The 19,270-nt window shown below is 32.2% G+C and overlaps 2 protein-coding genes across 2 annotated transcripts in view; both read left to right on the forward strand.

The window, feature by feature from the left end:
• Positions 1 to 3,377: 3,377 nt before the first annotated feature.
• On the forward strand, positions 3,378 to 5,836 carry LOTGIDRAFT_153600 (hypothetical protein; the record flags this gene model as incomplete). Its single annotated transcript, XM_009059627.1, has 5 exons — positions 3,378 to 3,441; positions 3,711 to 3,878; positions 4,317 to 4,478; positions 4,996 to 5,172; positions 5,475 to 5,836. 5 exons carry the CDS (start codon positions 3,378 to 3,380, stop codon positions 5,834 to 5,836), a joined length of 933 nt encoding a protein of 310 aa, XP_009057875.1.
• A 3,363-nt stretch (positions 5,837 to 9,199) lies between these two features.
• The window catches only part of LOTGIDRAFT_153601 (hypothetical protein), a gene marked incomplete at both ends in the record, with an annotated part of 11,675 nt that continues 1,604 nt past the window's right edge, over positions 9,200 to 19,270 (forward strand). The window contains 13 exons of the mRNA XM_009059628.1: positions 9,200 to 9,304; positions 10,495 to 10,556; positions 11,054 to 11,098; positions 12,158 to 12,254; positions 12,692 to 12,828; positions 13,523 to 13,601; positions 14,161 to 14,250; positions 14,413 to 14,520; positions 15,318 to 15,512; positions 16,032 to 16,141; positions 16,669 to 16,753; positions 17,914 to 18,009; positions 19,034 to 19,189. Coding sequence (XP_009057876.1) covers positions 9,200 to 9,304; positions 10,495 to 10,556; positions 11,054 to 11,098; positions 12,158 to 12,254; positions 12,692 to 12,828; positions 13,523 to 13,601; positions 14,161 to 14,250; positions 14,413 to 14,520; positions 15,318 to 15,512; positions 16,032 to 16,141; positions 16,669 to 16,753; positions 17,914 to 18,009; positions 19,034 to 19,189 — 1,365 coding nt within the window. The remainder of the gene's footprint in view (positions 9,305 to 10,494; positions 10,557 to 11,053; positions 11,099 to 12,157; positions 12,255 to 12,691; positions 12,829 to 13,522; positions 13,602 to 14,160; positions 14,251 to 14,412; positions 14,521 to 15,317; positions 15,513 to 16,031; positions 16,142 to 16,668; positions 16,754 to 17,913; positions 18,010 to 19,033; positions 19,190 to 19,270) is intronic.

Here is a 19,270-nt window from a genome sequence, read left to right on the forward strand (position 1 = left end):
CAACATCCTCTCTCTACTCCTTATAAACATGCTCTCTGTCTCTCCTTACAAACACCCCCTCTCTCTCACTACTCAGAATGCGTCGAATCGATTTTCCTTTTCACAAATAATCTTGGGGAACCATCTATAACAGTTTATGGAAGGCTTAAGCCAACATTGCCATTAGGTAAGTTTGACCCCTGTAAGTGCCGCCGATTTCACTGCCTCTCTCATTCTTTCGACCCTTGAATTCAGTAAATGGATGTACATGTATTATATCATAGCTTTATGTTTTGATAACGCCAATAATTACTAATAAATAAAAACTTTTAAATTAATATATTTTCATATATTTCATATTTTAATATTTTTTTTGCTAAACAAATATGATGACATTTACATACTCATAAACTTACGGGCCGAATGCCTGATGGAGGGGTGGGATCAGGCTAATTCGCCCGAAATTTTCCCATGAATTTTTCTTTGTTTTCAGGTTATTGCACGATAGTTTTTCGGACGCTGACGCTGGAAGGTGGACAGCTCTCCCGACTCATACGCCTATTTATATACTTATATGAATATCTTTTATGCAACACAAAATGCTGAAACAGAACAGAAGAATATCAACTATTTACGTTTATGTATATATCTGATCAAGCTGAAGTAAGAAACAGTTTTTGATGGGCATTATTTGGATTCTACAGTTTTAAATTGCCAAATCTATATTAGAATTACCCAAAAAGTCCTCAAATATTGGAGCTTTGTCTGAACTCTCACTTTTTCCAATTCAAACTGAAATTTATCTCTGTATGATCTTATATCTAAAAAGACTACTTAAGCCCGAAACTCAATATCAAAACCTTCTTTTAAATGGGAGGGCATCAATTCCAAAAGATGCTAAGTACAAATGTCTCAATCACTACAAAAATTGGCCGCCCACTGAAGTAATGACGAAGTGTCAATTGTAAAAAATATATATATTTCGGTCTCGTGAGACTTTTTGAGACTTAGCAACGTGATCATTAAACCGATTCTGTATTGTAGGTCTATTGTAAAGATACAAATGTATTAAGCAAAGAGATAAAAAAAACTAGTGACGCGTGAAAAATTCAAAAGGTCAATTACATAGTTGTAATCCTTTAGCCGACATAGAGGGGTAGAGATTTCATTAAATAACGGAACACAATTTTATTACACACTACGTTTCAACAACCTACATTGTCATCATCAGATGAAGTGAGGAAATATGGTTGGTAGGTAGGTAGATGACAAGTTAACGTTCGCTTCCAGCGGATGCTGGAAACTTGAGGAAATATGGTACAAGAAGGTATATATATACACAAAAATAACAATAGCAACAATTAATTAGGGATTATTAAGAGTGACAATAAGCAAAAATAAAATGGGGGATTATCTTGGTTGATTATGATGACTTATTAAGTTCTGGGAGAGAATCTTGTTCAGTTCTGGGTTTAATTTAAAGATTTAAAGATTTAAAGATTTAATAGCCCCACCTGATAATGACAATGTAGATTGTTGAAACATAGTGTGTAATAAAACTAAGGAGTAGTATACCATAACATTTCGTTCCGTTATTTAACATATTTGTATTATCTACATAACATTAGTGAATTATACATTTCTACTTAGCACCGGCTTTTGGCACTGATGACCTTCCATACTTTTATACTTTCCCATGATTGATGATTTATCCACTCAAAATTCCTGGACACAGACTGTCCTAAATCGTATTCATATATTTAATATCGATATCTATCAATCCTCAAAACATATTACATTAACTATTGAAAACTTTTTCGAAACGATTTATGCTGCCTCCATAGCAAATTACGAACTGATGCCAAAGTCAAACCCTTTATTTCTAACCCCACAATCTACCTTTTTCCATAACAAATCCAAAATATAAAAAATATTTAACAAATATTCGACTAAATGACCATCCTTAGGAAATAGAGAGAGGTCGATACAGACATGTCCCTGTATAATATGTCAGCACTGTGATCTTAATCAGGTTGAAGATGAACAGCATTTTCTTCTAGTATGTCCTAGTATGATACAGTCGGCTCCGAGAGAAATATTTAACGCTCATTTTGACTTATTATACAAATTTATACCTATCCCTTCATATTATATTAGGCCGACCACCTTTTATAATAAAAGACATTTCTCGTTTTGTGTCTTTTGCTTTTGATGAATGTAAAAAGGGACCATGATACCTGTATTTTTCTCTATATTGTGTATTATTGTTATTTTGATGTATATTCTGCATCTATATTCGTTTAATCTTTTCACATTATTGTACTGTTTTCATGTTTGTTATCGGTCTATAAAGGACCGTGGCATCTGTATATTGTTTTATATATTAAGTAACATATATCTATACTAAATCTACATTCATTATATCTTTCACCTTATTCTACTCTTTTATATTTATATGCATCCACAATGGGCGTTCATACAATGAATCTTGTCTTATTTTATCTTAGTATTTTAAAATACATATCACAAACACAAGACAATATTATTGAATAAGCACACTTCTTTAATAAACTTATTAAACACATAAAGTTGTTTTAACATAATTTACACGTGTCGTCATCAGATAAAATAATGGGGGAATAAACCATAATAAAATATATAACAACTATGAGTAAAAGAGATATTAACAGAGTTCATACATAAACAAATAAATACACTATCTGGATATGATGATATCCACCATTATCTTATATGCATTCATTCAACGTCTAGGAGGATCGTGCGAAAACAGATTTGGAACGGGGACCGCATCTCTTTTCAAATAATCAGATTGTACCTATAAATTCAAACTGAATGTTCATTTCATAATTTACTTACACAAGCTATGTTCATTGAATTTGATTAAAATATATTAAAACGTTCAAGCTTCTAGAGTTTGCGGACAATTTTTTAACGGATCGACATAGATGTCAGCAATATATGCATCTGGGTGGATAAAAACTGCTTAGAATTTCAGACATCTTCAGAAGTGATCGTCGGCTATGTCAAGAACAATACAATGTATTGTCCGGTAGTTGATTTTCGATGATTTTCAGAAATAGAATGGACAATTAAGACTGATGTATTATGAACTTTATGATTATCATCTTCCATTTTGTAATTATAAATATAACTCACATTCTGGTTATTATTATTATTATCATCATATCATTGATCTAAAATAATTACTGCGTGTTGTTAAATTAATAAAAAAAAAAAGGGAGAGAAATAACATTCACGCTATTTGAGTGTCAGATGTAATATCTGCACAGTAAGAGTGTAAGAATATAGTATAAATATTGAATCCAACTCAGCATTCGTCAGTGTCAACATTCTTGTTCATTCTATACTCTCGAAAGATGAATACTATCGTGTGTTCAATTTCGTTGTTATCAGTAACGACACTGATTCTTATTGATGCCGGTAAGTGTTGATATTTATTATGTATCAGCTTTAAATGGAAACTGCAAAATGGATATACTCGGTCCAAAATTATGATATTTGATACAGCAAGGTTGAATTCTGCTGTTTTGTTTCTTCCCCTTAGTTTAGTTTCGCGTCATAATGATAGTATGACGCATAGAAAAGTTTATTATAAAGACAATTATAGAAGGTCAACATAAGTCTGGAAATACTATCATGGACAACTGAAATGAAACATATTTATACATAATAATATATGAAATTTTCAGATTGTGCTGGTTATCCTAATGAAAACAACGCGGATTTTCATAGGAACGAACAATGTTCCGATATAGTAGAGATTACTTGCAGCGACGGATATAAAATGGAAGCGGCGATAGAATGTAAAAGTGAAATACAATTTTTGTGGAAATACAAAAGACCAGTTTGCAAACTAGGTAGGATAGTTCATACAGCCCTTTTATATTTCTATTGAACTCCATAAAGATACCAGTATTCATCAGTATTTGCCTTTCTCACAGGCTAACATTTCGACTCGTAGTTTGGTATTTCATCACCATCTTCTGTTAAACTGTTAAAGTAATACTAGTAATATTTATTTCTTATATAGTACATTCTACGATGTACATGATAACATGACATTACAGTTTAACAGACAATAACGGTATGCAAATAAATATAAAAATAAGTTGTACATGATACTATTAGTAATAGTATTACCGATAATACCTCTCCCTATCACGAAACAGTCTTTCGGCCCCTACATCTATAATGGCACGGCTTTCACGATGGACTGTTAGAATACATCTCAAGATCTCAAAATGTTGGATATTCACCAATCATGTTTGATTTAATAAAAGCTCAATGTATGTCAGACCCGAAAATAGAAAATGGCGCCTTAGACACTGATATAGCATCAAGAGATATTGGAATTGAATATAGTTATACATGTAACCCTGGATTTGGTAAATATGGAAATGAAGGTCATGTGATATGTAATGAAGCTGGTGAATGGGAGGCAGATATAACTTGTGAAGGTAAGACAACTATCTTCTGAAATATTCATACACTATGATATCCCAGTTAGGTCTACGCTTTTGTTAGACATCAAACGGTAACCACCTTTAATGTAGACATCAAATAAGCGATATATTTAGCAGATTTTATATCTAAATTTTAATTTGAGAAAACATTGGGGGATTTGCCTTGATGTTGTTACGGCCCCGAATTATATGATTTATATGCATAAGGTACATTTATTGATAATTGATTAAAACTGGAATTTCCTGAGTGTTAACGGTGACATTTGAACGGATCGAGATAGATGCCTACAATATATACATCTGGGTTGACATAGTTAGCATGAATATTTGAATTATTTGACTTTGTCATGAGCCTTGTTCATTCTCGACTCTCGAAAGATGAATGGATCCGTATTCTCCTTATCACTATCTCATGGTAGACATTTCACGGTAGACTGTATATTCAAATCTAACGATGTCTTAATATAGTCTTATGTTGGATATTTACCAATCATCTTTGACTTCCTTATAGGTCAATGTATGTCAGACCCGGAAATAGAAAATGGCGCCTTAGACACTGATATAGCATCAAGAGATATTGGAATTGAATATAGTTATACTTGTAACCCTGGATTTGGTAAATATGGAAATGATGGTCTTGTGATATGTACTGAAGCTCGTGAATGGGAGGCAAATATAACCTGTGAAGGTAAGGCAACCATTTACTGAAATATACATACACTTTGGATAATGTTACTGAATATTTGTTTTCTCGAAGCTGTGTCCCAGAATTCCTTGCTAACATATCAAGTCACAAGATTTATTTCCACAAGTCAAAAGTTCATTCAAAATACGTGTAGAATAAAACTGTCAATTCTAGAGTGTTAACGAAGAAATTTAGAAATCAAGGTTGCTACTGAATTGAACCGTGAATTTATCAAAGCAGTGTCCCAGAATCGCCTTCTTACTTTACATGATTCAATATCGTGAAATGTTAAATTTTTATTTCAGATTGTTTCAAATATTATACAGAGAATACTTACTTAACGAAATCACCCTATGCAACTCCATCTGGACGACTAAATCAAGTTTCATGTCAGCAATCATGTACTAATGATGATCGGTGTACAGCCTCGTTTGTATCATTTCAAAGTTGTGAACTACATGGAATACCAGCTATTTCAATATCACATGAAAGCCGTGCCGAATGTAGAACAAAATGTGTGGCGCTGGCTGATTGTAAACTGATGAGTTGGAATTCTGGAAGTTTTCCTATTTGTACCCTATTTAACGTAACAAAGAACAATTTACCAAGTAAACATCAGACTTTTTCCAGAAACGGTGCTTTTATTGGTGAAAATTTATGTAAATAGAGCTTTTTCGTTTTTCTTTTAAAGGAATTGGTAATGCATTTCTTTTATGTAAGGACATTTATATTTTGCACCAATTAACATGAAATAGTAAAACAATGATTTCTCACTCTATTAATATTAATTTACTCTATATCTATATAAAATTCATTTATTATTTGCTATAGAGAGACAGGAATGGTCCTATGTTTATGAAGTTGGCACACAGTTGCCCTTACGGATGCTATAATAATAGATTTGTTTTATTTTCTTAAAAGTGTGAATTCTTTTCTGTGAATTATAAGTCATATAGAAATTAAATAAATCTTATGAATTATACTTGAAGATCGTCTATGTCGTCGTACATTTTACTTTCCAATTATAAAATGAACATGTCCACAGTCACGAAGAACATGAAAATTCTCAGAATCCCTTTACCGAATTATCGTAAGTATTGAGATCATCCAAGATTCTATAATATTATTTATGAGTAAACACGTTCATCACATTACCGACAATTAGAACCATATTGTAGAAAATGAAATGATTTCCATCTATTGAGGGGTCTTTAACGAACACAGCCTGTAGCACCTGAAAACAAGCTAGCAAGCTACTCAAGTTAGCACACCTTTAGTAGCCGCCGATTCAAAATAGTGATACTAACTCGCCCAAACGAAAAAATATTCCTTAACCAAGCACTGTTATGGATACATAATATAAAATGAAAGTAGATCTAAAAATAGTACATTAGGCACATAATCTAAATAAAATAGACATTTTCGGGCTCAAATTACGACCCATCGTACAAAATATTAAACATTATAACACAGAAATACAGAACATAAACATTGCATGCACTGCCTTTAATGTTTCATAAATAAAGTTCCACAATTTACTAATATTCTGAAAAATTTACTGTTTCTATTCATGTGTTTCGATTACACGGATGGAACTTAATTCTTTTTGTGAATTTCATTACCCTGAATGGAAATTCACATTTTAGGACGTCTTTGAATGCATCAGGATTTGCACTACGGGAAAAACCCAGTTTGCTCACATTACCCACCTGGGGCCCTTATTGGCCCCAAGTGTAGCCCAGATAGCCCACATGGGTAACATCTTGGTAGCCCATATGAAACCCACGATACAGCCCACTTGGCCCACCAGGGACCCACATGGGTGCCACGGTGCAAATGCATACCGAGGCCCATGTGGGCTAACTGGGTCCATGTGTAGCCCAGTTAACCCACATGAGTACCATATGGGGAGCCCATGTTGGACCCATATAGCAGCCCACTTGACCCATTTAGGGTCCAAATTATATATTCCAAAAGGGAAGTAATGAGCTTTCATAAAATCTAGGTTAAAACCTGGCACATTCATATTAAAACAGTTTTCGTTTTTTTTTCAAAATCTTCACTTATAGAGATTTTCCGGCTACAATTACAGCCACTCGTACAAAATTCTCAATATTAAGACTTTTATGTTTCAAAAGGGCATCGAATGAGCTTTCACAAAATCTAAATCTAAATTTTTTTAAACTTCATTTTTAGACATTTTCGTGCAAAAATTACGATCCATCATACAAAATTCTCAAAATTTATTTATGTCTTATTTATTTCAAAAGGGAATTAAATGAGCTTTCATAAAATCTAACTTAAATGAAATATTTACAGTTTTTTACTTTTTTTAAAATCGTCACTTATAGGCATTTTCCGGCTAATTACAATTTTGCAGGGTATTACAGTGGCATTAGCCTACTCTTTCCGATTTTCAACTGTCGAAGGATCGTGTCTGTCAACAAAGCATATAGCACACGGGGCCCCGAACAAATAGCTCAGCAAGCATGTGTCTGTGCCAATGCTTTTTCTTTTTTTTCAATGATTTTCATTTCAAATATTCTATATTATTATTCACACTAACTTCACTAACAATACTCTCTCACTAGAGTTTACACCTGCATGCCTTTGCTTTCGTAACATTACTTAACCTCAATGTCGCAACCTACAATTCCCAAAATATAACTACTGCATGCCATATTATGTCTTTTTACGTATGCAAATGAATACATCATCATTCCATATTAGGTATATGTTCGATTATGTAAAGTACATGTATATCGTGCAAGGCTTGATTATGTAGTGTACAAAATGCAAAGTGTATAGGCCCCTAATGCAAAGTGTAAAATTCAAAATTGTATCTGCATTCATGTAGCACTTCATTGGATTTTGGAGAATATTATAGGCCTACATTTTGCATTTTTACGAATCGACAATTGTACCTTGCAGCATTGACATATGCATTTTGTAATGACGACATGGGTGTTTTAAAGCTGCAACACAATCATAGAACACAATCGAAAATTTTGGCAACGTGAATCTATTAGTTTCAGTTTTAGTTCTTCTGCACATAACAGTAATTGGTACTGCTGAACTTTCTCCTCGGTCCATGCTTTCGTAAATTCAATTATATAATGTTTTTACAACTACTTTCACCAAAGCGTCTGTGTAGGGAGGCAACGTCAAAAATCTGTTTCGGTCTGATTTTATTGAAGGTAAGCAACTCTATATTAGAACTCTTCAAATTGGAAACCATAAAAGATTGTCCATGTAAATCAACATCCGGTAAAAATAATCTGAATTTTTTCTTTTTAACTTTTAATTTCTTCTATACAAACAGCAAAAATATATTTTGTGAATGCCTCTTCCGAAATATTTAGCCTAGACTCCAAAATAACTGTGCAATTGCATGTCAATCTTCTTAGATTGTTGCCAAATCCATGGATCTGCAACACAGGCTTCTGGTACTACCAATAGTCGACACTCTCTATAAAAGTACAGTGGACTGGTATAACCTATTTTCGTGCATATAAGGATTCAACATCCTTTTGTATGGCTTAGATGTTTCCTCAGATATTCTACAAAATAATTCAAATTGGTTTGTTTCGATTTTCTTTATTTACTTTGACCCATATTTCATGAGTAACAACTCGACAACGGCCGCAAAATGCAGTCACCTATTTTCGTGTACAATATTTGATCTATAGATAAGTCGAGAAGAAGACGTTGTATGGATACCCAGTGGTATAATTAACATCTCTTGGTATTTATAATCAATTTATTTTCAAGTCATAATAACCACTGACAATTCCTTCAAAGAACCATGATTTAAAAAAAATAGTGACTGACAAAATAAGATACATAGCATGATTTATTGCTAAGTCATTGAAACAACATAATACGATTGTCATCCAGTAATATAATGTGTTAGATTAGGCACTCGAGAGTTCAAGTCATATGCTGAAAAGCTCATTCAGAATACCTTACTCCCTACTTTAGTGAAAAGTTTGCCGAGTGTGATTTTGTCACACAGTTCTGGAGAACAAAGATGGAGCGGGATGAAAATATCTACCTCAAACTACGACAAAGAGAATATTGGCCCAAAGATGGATACAGGAGAAATTGTAAAATATTGAAGACTATTGTTTGTAAGGTGAATGAAGATTGATTTCTTTTGTTTTTGATGTCAACTGTTGATGATGAAGCACAGCTGCCAGCCTCCCCTCCTACTTTAAGATCATAGGTCCTGCTTTCTTGCCTACTTTATGTATTGGGATATTGATGGGTTGGTGATTGTAGAAGGGTTTTAACCAGAAAATATTCTACAAAATCTTATGACAATGCTGAAGAAAAATCCTATTCCTAACAGTAATCATATTCAAAAACGGCTTGCACTAACTAACTCTGGCCTTAAAGATGGATTTCCTTATTTTTAAGCGCCCACATCTCTCTATGTGGCTGTATATTGTCGGCACCCCTGTCCGTCCATCGGTCCGTCAACATTTACTCTAAAAAGTAGATTTTTTGATGGAATCAAATGAAATTCGGTATGTGTATACATATTCATAATAGGAAGATCAAGTTCGAATTTGAGCCATTTTCGACATTTAGAAGTAGAGTTATTGCCCTTGCCCCAAAACTTGAATATTTACCATCCGCATGCCGTGTTGAGCGTATATGGCTGTGGTCCACTATCTTTTAGTGTCAAATTAAGAAAACTATTTCATTAATTGGTGTTTCTAATGAATTATCATATATTCTTAATCACATCAATATATTCTTATTGCATATGATTAAGAGTTTTAACCTATCATAAATGTCCATGTATGTACAGTCTGCATAAACAAAGAAGGACGTTTTGATCTTTCTTGATCAGTCACTCATTGGAATTCGGCGGGTAATTCTCTTCTTATTTAGCTAATTATAAATAAATTATTGACATGTGATAGAAAATGGTATTTTTCCAAGTCATTAGAATATCTCTACTTTATGTTTATATAAGTATTAACATTTTACATTTTCATAAATGAAAATAAGGGAACCCATCTTTAACCATATATACTTATTTTCCTATTTAAAAATGACCGTAACCAGATAGTTTACAGTGTTTATATTGCAAATTTTGGCTTGTAAAGATATACCTTTTGAATCAGTGTCTATGATAGAATATGCTTGATTGGTTTTGGTTTTGGTATTGCAAATCAAAGTGAATGTAAAATAATTCATGGCCTTCGAATAAAGTCCTGTAGGCACAATTTACAATCCCTCGAAAGTTTGAACAACGAGGCTACATTGGAAAACATTTCATCAATAAGCCTACTTCAATTCATGTTTCCTTTTCAGGGTAGAATAAAGTTTAGAAAAGTTTGGGAGAAGCAATCAACAAGACATATATCATGCGAAGGGTAATATAAACTTAATTCCATTAATTACCAGCTTAGTGTGCAATATTAGCCAGCTGGAAGCAGACATTAAGTTGTTATGTACTGACTAACCAACCCTTGTGCCATTTTCATTTATTTATCTTTCAGGTGTTAGAGTCAGTAGTAGTCATTAACCAGTCAAAACAAAATCTTTCAACAAAAATTCAACCAAATTAGAAATGTTTCTTTTCACAGTATGAAATCTGTGATCCTTAAAATAAACAATATTTATTTTAGCGCAAATTTTTATTAGCAGTTTGGGCAGTAGTGCTTTTGGTATTTAAAACCCACACACCAGGTTCTACATCGTTAAAAAAAAGTGCTATATGATTTCAACTCCATAAAGCAGAAAACTGCTATACAAAAAAAAAGTAATTTGTATCCTGAATAATGAAATATTATTAAACCACCCTATTTGACAATATTTGGAAGCTCAATACGTGTAATCCAGTTAATAAAAATATAATTCTATTTTCTAGGATAAATTATTTATTTTTTGATAATTATCGACTACATTACTCAGGGTAAGTTTAAGAATTTGTTGTACTTTCTACATTTGATAACAACAGTGGAATATTGTCGAAACGTTGTGTTTAAAATATAATGATTGTAATCCTTGAAGACCCAATCACCAATCAGGCAGTATAAGTTTAAGAATTGTTGTAAATATTTATTGATTAATAAAACTGTGTAACAAGTTACACAAATGTTACACAGCCAATAGGTCCTCCATTTAACTCCATTGGATTATCAGATTGCAAACTTTCCAATGATATCAATGACAAATCTAAACTTGGACACCCCCACTTCTCTCTTTGTTGCACAATTTCTCCCCCTGGGTGCTCCAAATTTAGATTGCCCCTATAGCCTCCCCAAACGATGTAAGCTCGTACATCTCCTTTTACTGTTCAGTGCTGGACGGTACCCTGACCGCCCTGCACATGTTAGTACACCTTTACATCAAAATCGGGCATCCAACGTCCAAGTTACCTTTACACTTTCTCCCAGCTTCTCTTAACAGCCAATCTTTATCTCTTAGATTAATAAAACTGGTTATTTTTATATTGATTTGTAAGACATAGGTAGACCTCAGTTGATTTAACTTGTGCCTTATCCTTTTGTTTCATACAATAAAATATGATAAAATCAAAAAAAAACTACTGTATCTTATTGCTTTTTCTAATGGGTTTTACTGTTTGTTTTGTTGATTCAATATATAGTATTGCATTGCAATTTGCAAATTAGAAAACCTCGTTGTGTTCCAAAATCTTCTATGATTAACAAAAATATAATAACATCACGTGAATGATCTTATAATCTGCAAATCTAATCAAATGGTATATTAATTTCAGGGGGAATTGCAAAATCTAAATTAATTAAGATTTATCTCAGCTGACTCTGGACAATTTACTAAATATTTTGATATAGCTGGATCCATTGTACATTTCTACATTCAATTCTATTTCCATCGTGATGATTTGTTTATATTGGAATCACTTGTGGACAGAATTAGATTATGGAATAATGTGACACATAAGCCATCAAAAAAAAAGACAAAGAGTAAAAATGTTGTATTTTTGTAGGTCTAATCTATCTGGATGTCCTCATCAATCTTATCATCTGCCCTCAGTCAGTAAAGATAGAAAAATAGAAGATGCTTTGATACTTCATTCTTCTTTGGTAAGATTCTGGAATATTTCCAGAGCTCTGTTTAGAATAGCTCGATCACTTTACAAGCTTTTACAGATTTGAGGCTACTGTTCAATTTTTAATTTTTCATTGAGTTTGTACACCTTGCTCATATGTCCAGTGTTCTTGCTTTGAAAGTTGACCTCCATTTCAAGATTACCTATTCTGACAATTAAGAAATATTTAATGAAAATCTCAAGTTTCAGCATTAAGAAACATTTGTTTGCTTCATGAACAAATCAGCTGATTTAAATATTGATGACTTTTAATTGAAGATTTGTCTATTGAATGTGTACCAGATTTGACTGATATTGAAGATAAAGGCGTGATAATATGGACAAGTTGTTCTTGAATTACAGACTTGAGACTGAAATCCTAAACGCTTTAAATGACACTTATTGCCTTTTATTTTCTATTGTAAATTCTAGGATTCGTTAATTTTACCACGAGAAGAACAGGCAGATCAGCTGATTTCTATAACAGCTAATAATATATTACGTATTTATAATTCTTATACTGGACAGATATTACATGAGTTAAACATCAACTCAAGACTTAAATTCAGGTAAAATAAGTATCAGCTACATTTTGGAGGAATTTATTAGAGGGTTTTCTTTTCTGTATAGGCGACATTTTCTATTCTCCTTTCCTGTCTGATATCAGTGCTAATTATATGTAAAATCCTATGTTATAAATGCAGCTGTCATTGTAAAATTTCCCTCATGGTACACTGCTCGAAGATAAGATTCAAAACGAACTAGTTCTCTCCAGCTGTTCAATGTGCAATTACATTTCATTCATTCATCTTTACCTGATTTTTCTTGACAAAATTTATCGGGAGCCTCTTTAGCTTAGTGAGTTACATGTTTGCTCACTAACCTGAAGGTCCAGGGTTGGATCCCGGCATAAGTCGAGATAATACCTTTGGATTTTTCAACCCGGTTTCCCCCTGTCAGTGATGCAGGAAAGAGGGGCTGACATGGAAAATGCGTCTAGTTGTTCGGATTGGACAATAAACCGAGGCCCTGTGTTCTAGGTTGTGCATGTTAAAGATCATTCGACAGTTGGAAATCGAAAAAGAGCAGGCTAATGCCACTGTCCTGGCAAAATTTCCCTCATTGCCAACATGGTCCAGAAAAGTAGGACATAATACTCAGTTTCATTCTACAGAATTTATCTCTAAAATAGGATGTAAAACTGAATTCCATGTAATTTCCAGCATCTAAATGTATAAACATTGATTATGATTGTTATTATAGAGAAATAGCCTGGGCTGTAGATCAAGAGACGTTTGTTATTAGATCAGTACATAATAAATTAACACAGTTTGACAGGCAGGTAAGTTATATATGATCTCATAAAAGGATACAGCCTCTTTGATTATTTGGTGTTTCTAATGAATTATCATATATTCTTAATTATATCATTATGTTACTATTGCTTATAATATTAAGAGTTTAAACCAATCATAAATGCTCATGTATGTACAGTCCAGATAAACAAAAATACACTTCTTGACCTTTCTTGATTGGTCACTCTTTGGAATTCTGTTGGTAATTCTCTTCTAATTTAGCTAATTATGAATTGATTATGGACATGTGAGACAAACTGGTATTTTTCCAAGTCATTAGAACACCTCTACTTTCTATTCATATAAGTATTAGCATTTTCATTTTCATAAATGAAAATAAGAGAACCCATCTTTGAATTAAGTAATTATTGAAAACACTGAAAAAATATTAAACATTTTTCAATAATACCTGTAGTTTTATTTATGCATGGCAAGTGTAGCCATTTAGACTGAGTATGATTACTCTTCTGGAACATCTGGCTCTGCCACTATCATCTGAATGCTCACGTAATTGATTAGGTTTCATGTGAAACATCTATATTGTAGGCAGGAAGAGAGAGTACTATTGTGAAAGTAATAGCTGTATTTGATGTTTTACCATTAAAGTTTGTTGGAATGATTGAAATAGATAGACAGGTCTGTAGATATAATTTCTAGACTGACTTCCAGTTGTTCTTATTTTTAGTTTTCTGTATTCCTTTGTCAGTGATTCAAGTGTAGAGTGATATAGAAAGATTTATGTTTATAATAATGAAAATTTTGCGCTGCCTCATTAAAAGTATTTTACGTATGACATAGATATGGGGTAAAGATGTTATAGACAGTATGGTAGCTGGTGGGATGTTAATTATCATGCATCAATCTGGCTTTGTTAGATTCTTCAGTTTTCATCACATTCTTAAACAGGTAGGTCAATCTCTATATTTAAAGAATAGCCTACTGCCTCTTGGAATTGATATAAAATTTGTGTTCTCAATCTTGAAAAATAAAAGTATATATTTTCATCAGTGGACTTACCTTGTGTTATACCTAAACAACAAGATCCCTGTATATGGCAATAAATCCATAAAACTTGAAAATTATTGCAAAACGCTTAATAATATTTGAGTGTTATTCAATATTTACTTGTATTTTTGGGGATGATTACTAAGTTTTATGAATTTCTAGGATAATAGAGGAATTGTGTTGTATAGTTATGACACTTAGTAAGTATTATTTATTCAATGTAACCATATTAAACATATTGGGTATACATCATTTCCATTCCTTGATTTGATGAAATTTGGGAGATGCAGCGAGTTAAATGCTTGCTCGCTTACCTGAAGGTCCAGGATTCAATCTTGGCATAGATCTAGATAGCACCCCTGTCAGTGATGCAGGTAAAAGGGTCTGACATCGAAAAAGCTTTGTTCGAATGGTACAATGAACAGAGACACTATGTGCTGTACACATGAAAAAGAGCTTGCTAATAATGCTGTCCTGATAAAATTTCCTCATTGCACACTGCATGGTGTTGACAGTTTTCATTTGCCCACATGGTGCAGAAAAGTAAGACGTAAAACTCTATTTTGTTATGGAAAATCAGTCACATGACTTGAAATGTCAATAAATGAATTGCAACTCTTTAGGGCTCAAATTAACCCAGTCAAGTATGGAAAATAGTGGAATCTTACATCTCAGAGAATATTGCATTTATTTTTCAGTATGGCAGCAGTATTAACCGATCCACAACCAGTGTTTCTGTGAATATATTGGTAACAGAATACCCCCCTGTACTTCTGGAAGTGAAATGTTCGGAACATAATGTTCAGATGGGTGGTTTCCCTTGGCACTATATGATAACACCTCATGGTAGTTTGGGGCGCTATTCTGTATGTTCATTCATGGACAGACAAGTTGTAAGTAGACTCAAACATACTTTCATATTTTGGCGCACTTTGAAATCATTAACTGTTTAGTTTGTGGGGGCTGGGTATTCTTGTATTATACTTTTAATACTGTGTTAGAAATATTAAAACATAGTTTGATACATGTTGTTATTCAGAGTTTGACTAATTGAGCACTATTTTCAAGGGGAACAGTCGGCATTTTCAGAGATTGATTTGGGACTTTATTGTGCTCTGATAGTCTTAAGTAGTACTAAAATCACATAATCCCTTCATATATACCTCAAACTAGAAATTTCACTGTCTATGCCTATATGTGTGTTTTCTATATATGGCATACTTTTACTGATTATGTAAGCTAAAAAAAATTCCTGTTTCTGAAACTAAGTTATGATTGGTCGAATGGAAAGTGAAGGTGCTCCTTTAACAGTTTTCTTATGTTATACACATAATATTATTGTAATATTGTTTTACATTTATAATATTGTTTTTTGGGTTTTGATATTAATTTGATATGAATTCTCTATTCAGATAGAAGGAGGCAGTCTACATTATGACCATGATAGTGTAGAATTAGATACAGCTACATTCCATGATGACGAGTCTGGTAGAATAGTACATATTGGTTATAACAATGTCAGGTAAGATATACACATGTTTAGTTCTTTTTGTACAACTACATTAGTGATATATATCCTCATATTTCACAGTTACTACTTATTACAGAGTCTTGAAGGGATTCAAAAGATGTTTGTAGCCTGTTTGTGTCTCAAGACACTATGGTTGATATTTTTTGATATATATGGATTCTACTAGGTACCTGGCACCTCTTTTCATTATGAAATACTTTCCATTTATGATAGCCGTATACTTTCTTATATACCAATGTATAGTCAATATGTTGTTCTGGATTTCAAGTTTAATTTTGCGGTTTAGATCTGTAGTACTCAGGTTTTTATTCTGTAGTGTAATGTAGTGCATTCTTTAAAAAAAATTTAAGTAACTTCTAGATAAAGTATGATGAAATGGTTTTTATATCTTGATCTTTATATGATTGATCAACAAAATTTAGTTTTTTTAGTTTTTTAAAACTGTCAATATAATATAAGGGAGCAGATATAGTCTAAATTTTTTGAAGGGTTCTATTCAAAGTATTTTTTATTTGTAGAGTTTTACAGATAGTAGAATCAGATGACAATAAATGTAAATTACAAGTCAATTTTCATATAGTTGTTCATGATCAGAATGATGAGGTTTGTATCTAATGTTATTTGTTATAATCTATATTCTGATGAGGTTTGTATCTAATGTTATTTGTTATAATCTATGTTCTGATGAGGTTTGTATCTAATGTTATTTGTTATAATCTATGTTCTGATGAGGTTTGTATCTAATGTTATTTGTTATAATCTATGTTCTGATGAGGTTTGAATCTAATGTTATTTGTTATAATCTATGTTCTGATGAAGTTTGTATCTAATGTTATTTGTTATAATCTATGTTCTGATGAGGTTTGTATCTAATGTTATTTGTTATAATATATGTTCTGATGAGGTTTGTATCTAATGTTATTTGTTATAATCTATGTTCTGATGAGGTTTGTATCTAATGTTATTTGTTATAATCTATGTTCTGATGAGGTTTGTATCTAATGTTATTTGTTATAATCTATGTTCTGATGAGGTTTGTATCTAATGTTATTTGTTATAATCTATGTTCTGATGAGGTTTGTATCTAATGTTATTTGTTATAATCTATGTTCTGATGAGGTTTGTATCTAATGTTATTTGTTATAATCTATGTTCTGATGAGGTTTGTATCTAATGTTATTTGTTATAATCTATGTTCTGATGAGGTTTGTATCTAATGTTATTTGTTATAATCTATGTTCTGATGAGGTTTGAATCTAATGTTATTTGTTATAATCTATGTTCTGATGAGGTTTGTATCTAATGTTATTTGTTATAATCTATGTTCTGATGAGGTTTGTATCTAATGTTATTTGTTATAATCTATGTTCTGATGAGGTTTGTATCTAATGTTATTTGTTATAATCTATGTTCTGATGAGGTTTGTATCTAATGTTATTTGTTATAATCTATGTTCTCATGGCAATACTTGAGGAATGAATGTGGATATTTTTAACTTTATTGTGAAATAAAGACTGTTTTACCAAGTGATATGACAGGTCTTTTAAAGAGATTGTAAAGATGTTTTCTAGCTTTTTTATGCGCATGAGCGACCTTTGACTTCTACTTGGGAAATTCCAATCATTCTTCCAATAAGCCTGTGGTTCCAGTTAACCAGAAATGACGCATCTCCCGCAAGATAATTCGTAACCATTATACCACCAGACCACAAAATATGACCCTAGCCCCCAAGCCCCTATTTTTATCTATGTTTTATTCAACAGAAAAAAGAAGATGTTTTCAATAAATTTAGTTCATCTGGAAGACAGATAAAAAGGAAAATTAGTTTAGATGAAATTAGAGAAGAGAATAATAATGTGGTAAGAATTTTGTCTGTGGTGTTTTTAGTGGTTTTATGTTATTTTTATTGTCTGGGCAAAGAATAAAGTGTTATGTATTTTTTCTATAATTTTTCAGAGAATTGGAATATCAGCCTCAAAATAGTACTGTTAGTCTTAGAATGTCTTTCCTTTGATGAAATTACAAACATGATCACACATTATTTCTTCAAAATTTGTTTTTACAGAGGACAATTTTCAGCCAAAGTTTGAGACTTTTTTTGGGTTGAAATTTCTTGGAGAGAAATGTGTTTGTTTTCAATGTAAACTAATAATTATATTTTTATCAACGCAAAGACATTCTAAGACTATCAGTACTATTTTGAGGCTGATATTCCAATTCTCTTGAAAATCATAGGAAAAATTCGAAAAACTGTTTGTGCTTTGCTAATTCAATAGTTCTGTTCTGTTGTGCGGTACTAAAGTGTTTGTGTTGTGTTGTTTTGTTTTGTATTGTTTATAGTAGTGTTTTGTTGTGTTGTAATAAAGAGTTGTGTTGATTGTGTTGTGTTGTGTTGTGTTGTGTTGTGTCGTATTGCATTAATAATGTACTGTAGTTTGCTGTATAGTATTGTATTATATTGTATTGAATGGATTACAGCATGCTTTTATTTCTATTCTAATAAATTTATGAATTGATTTGTTTGGTCAGGCATAAATTGATCTGATTGTATCTCATGGTGTTGACCTAAATTGTAGTGGCGGGTGTCACGCGAGAGGCAGACCATGCTTACTCTTTTCAAAACACATGATGGTTCTTCACTTGGGAAATGAAAAATGAAATAAATGGAATTTTACTTCCTACTTTTCTGTTCACTTTGGAGGAGTCATTACTATACAACTTTTACTCTCGATTTTGCCATACTTGAAAGGAATTATCTGATTTTATTATTGCCAATGAGGTTCTGTTTCTATTTTGTGGTCTCTGTTTTGTTCTGTTCTGTGTCTGTATTATTGGATGATAATTTAATAAGAATATTGTCTTATATTCTGTTCTATATTTCAGACTATCCATGATGTAGATTATGAAAATGAATTGGATGTATTGTGTATTAACTCTGTTATAAAAGGGACCGAATCATCTGAAGGTTTCCTGGGAATTTATGATAACTATAACGGCCGGTTATTGAGAGAAATAAAACTCTTGGAACCATTTTCTGAGGTAAATTATTTCTTACACTATTAAAGATAATTCCTGATGTCAACAGAAACTTAAGATTCAGATCTCTTAGTAGAATCTGGT

Source organism: Lottia gigantea (genome assembly GCF_000327385.1).
Source record: "Lottia gigantea unplaced genomic scaffold LOTGIsca_4, whole genome shotgun sequence".
NCBI classification, from domain to species: domain Eukaryota; kingdom Metazoa; phylum Mollusca; class Gastropoda; family Lottiidae; genus Lottia; species Lottia gigantea.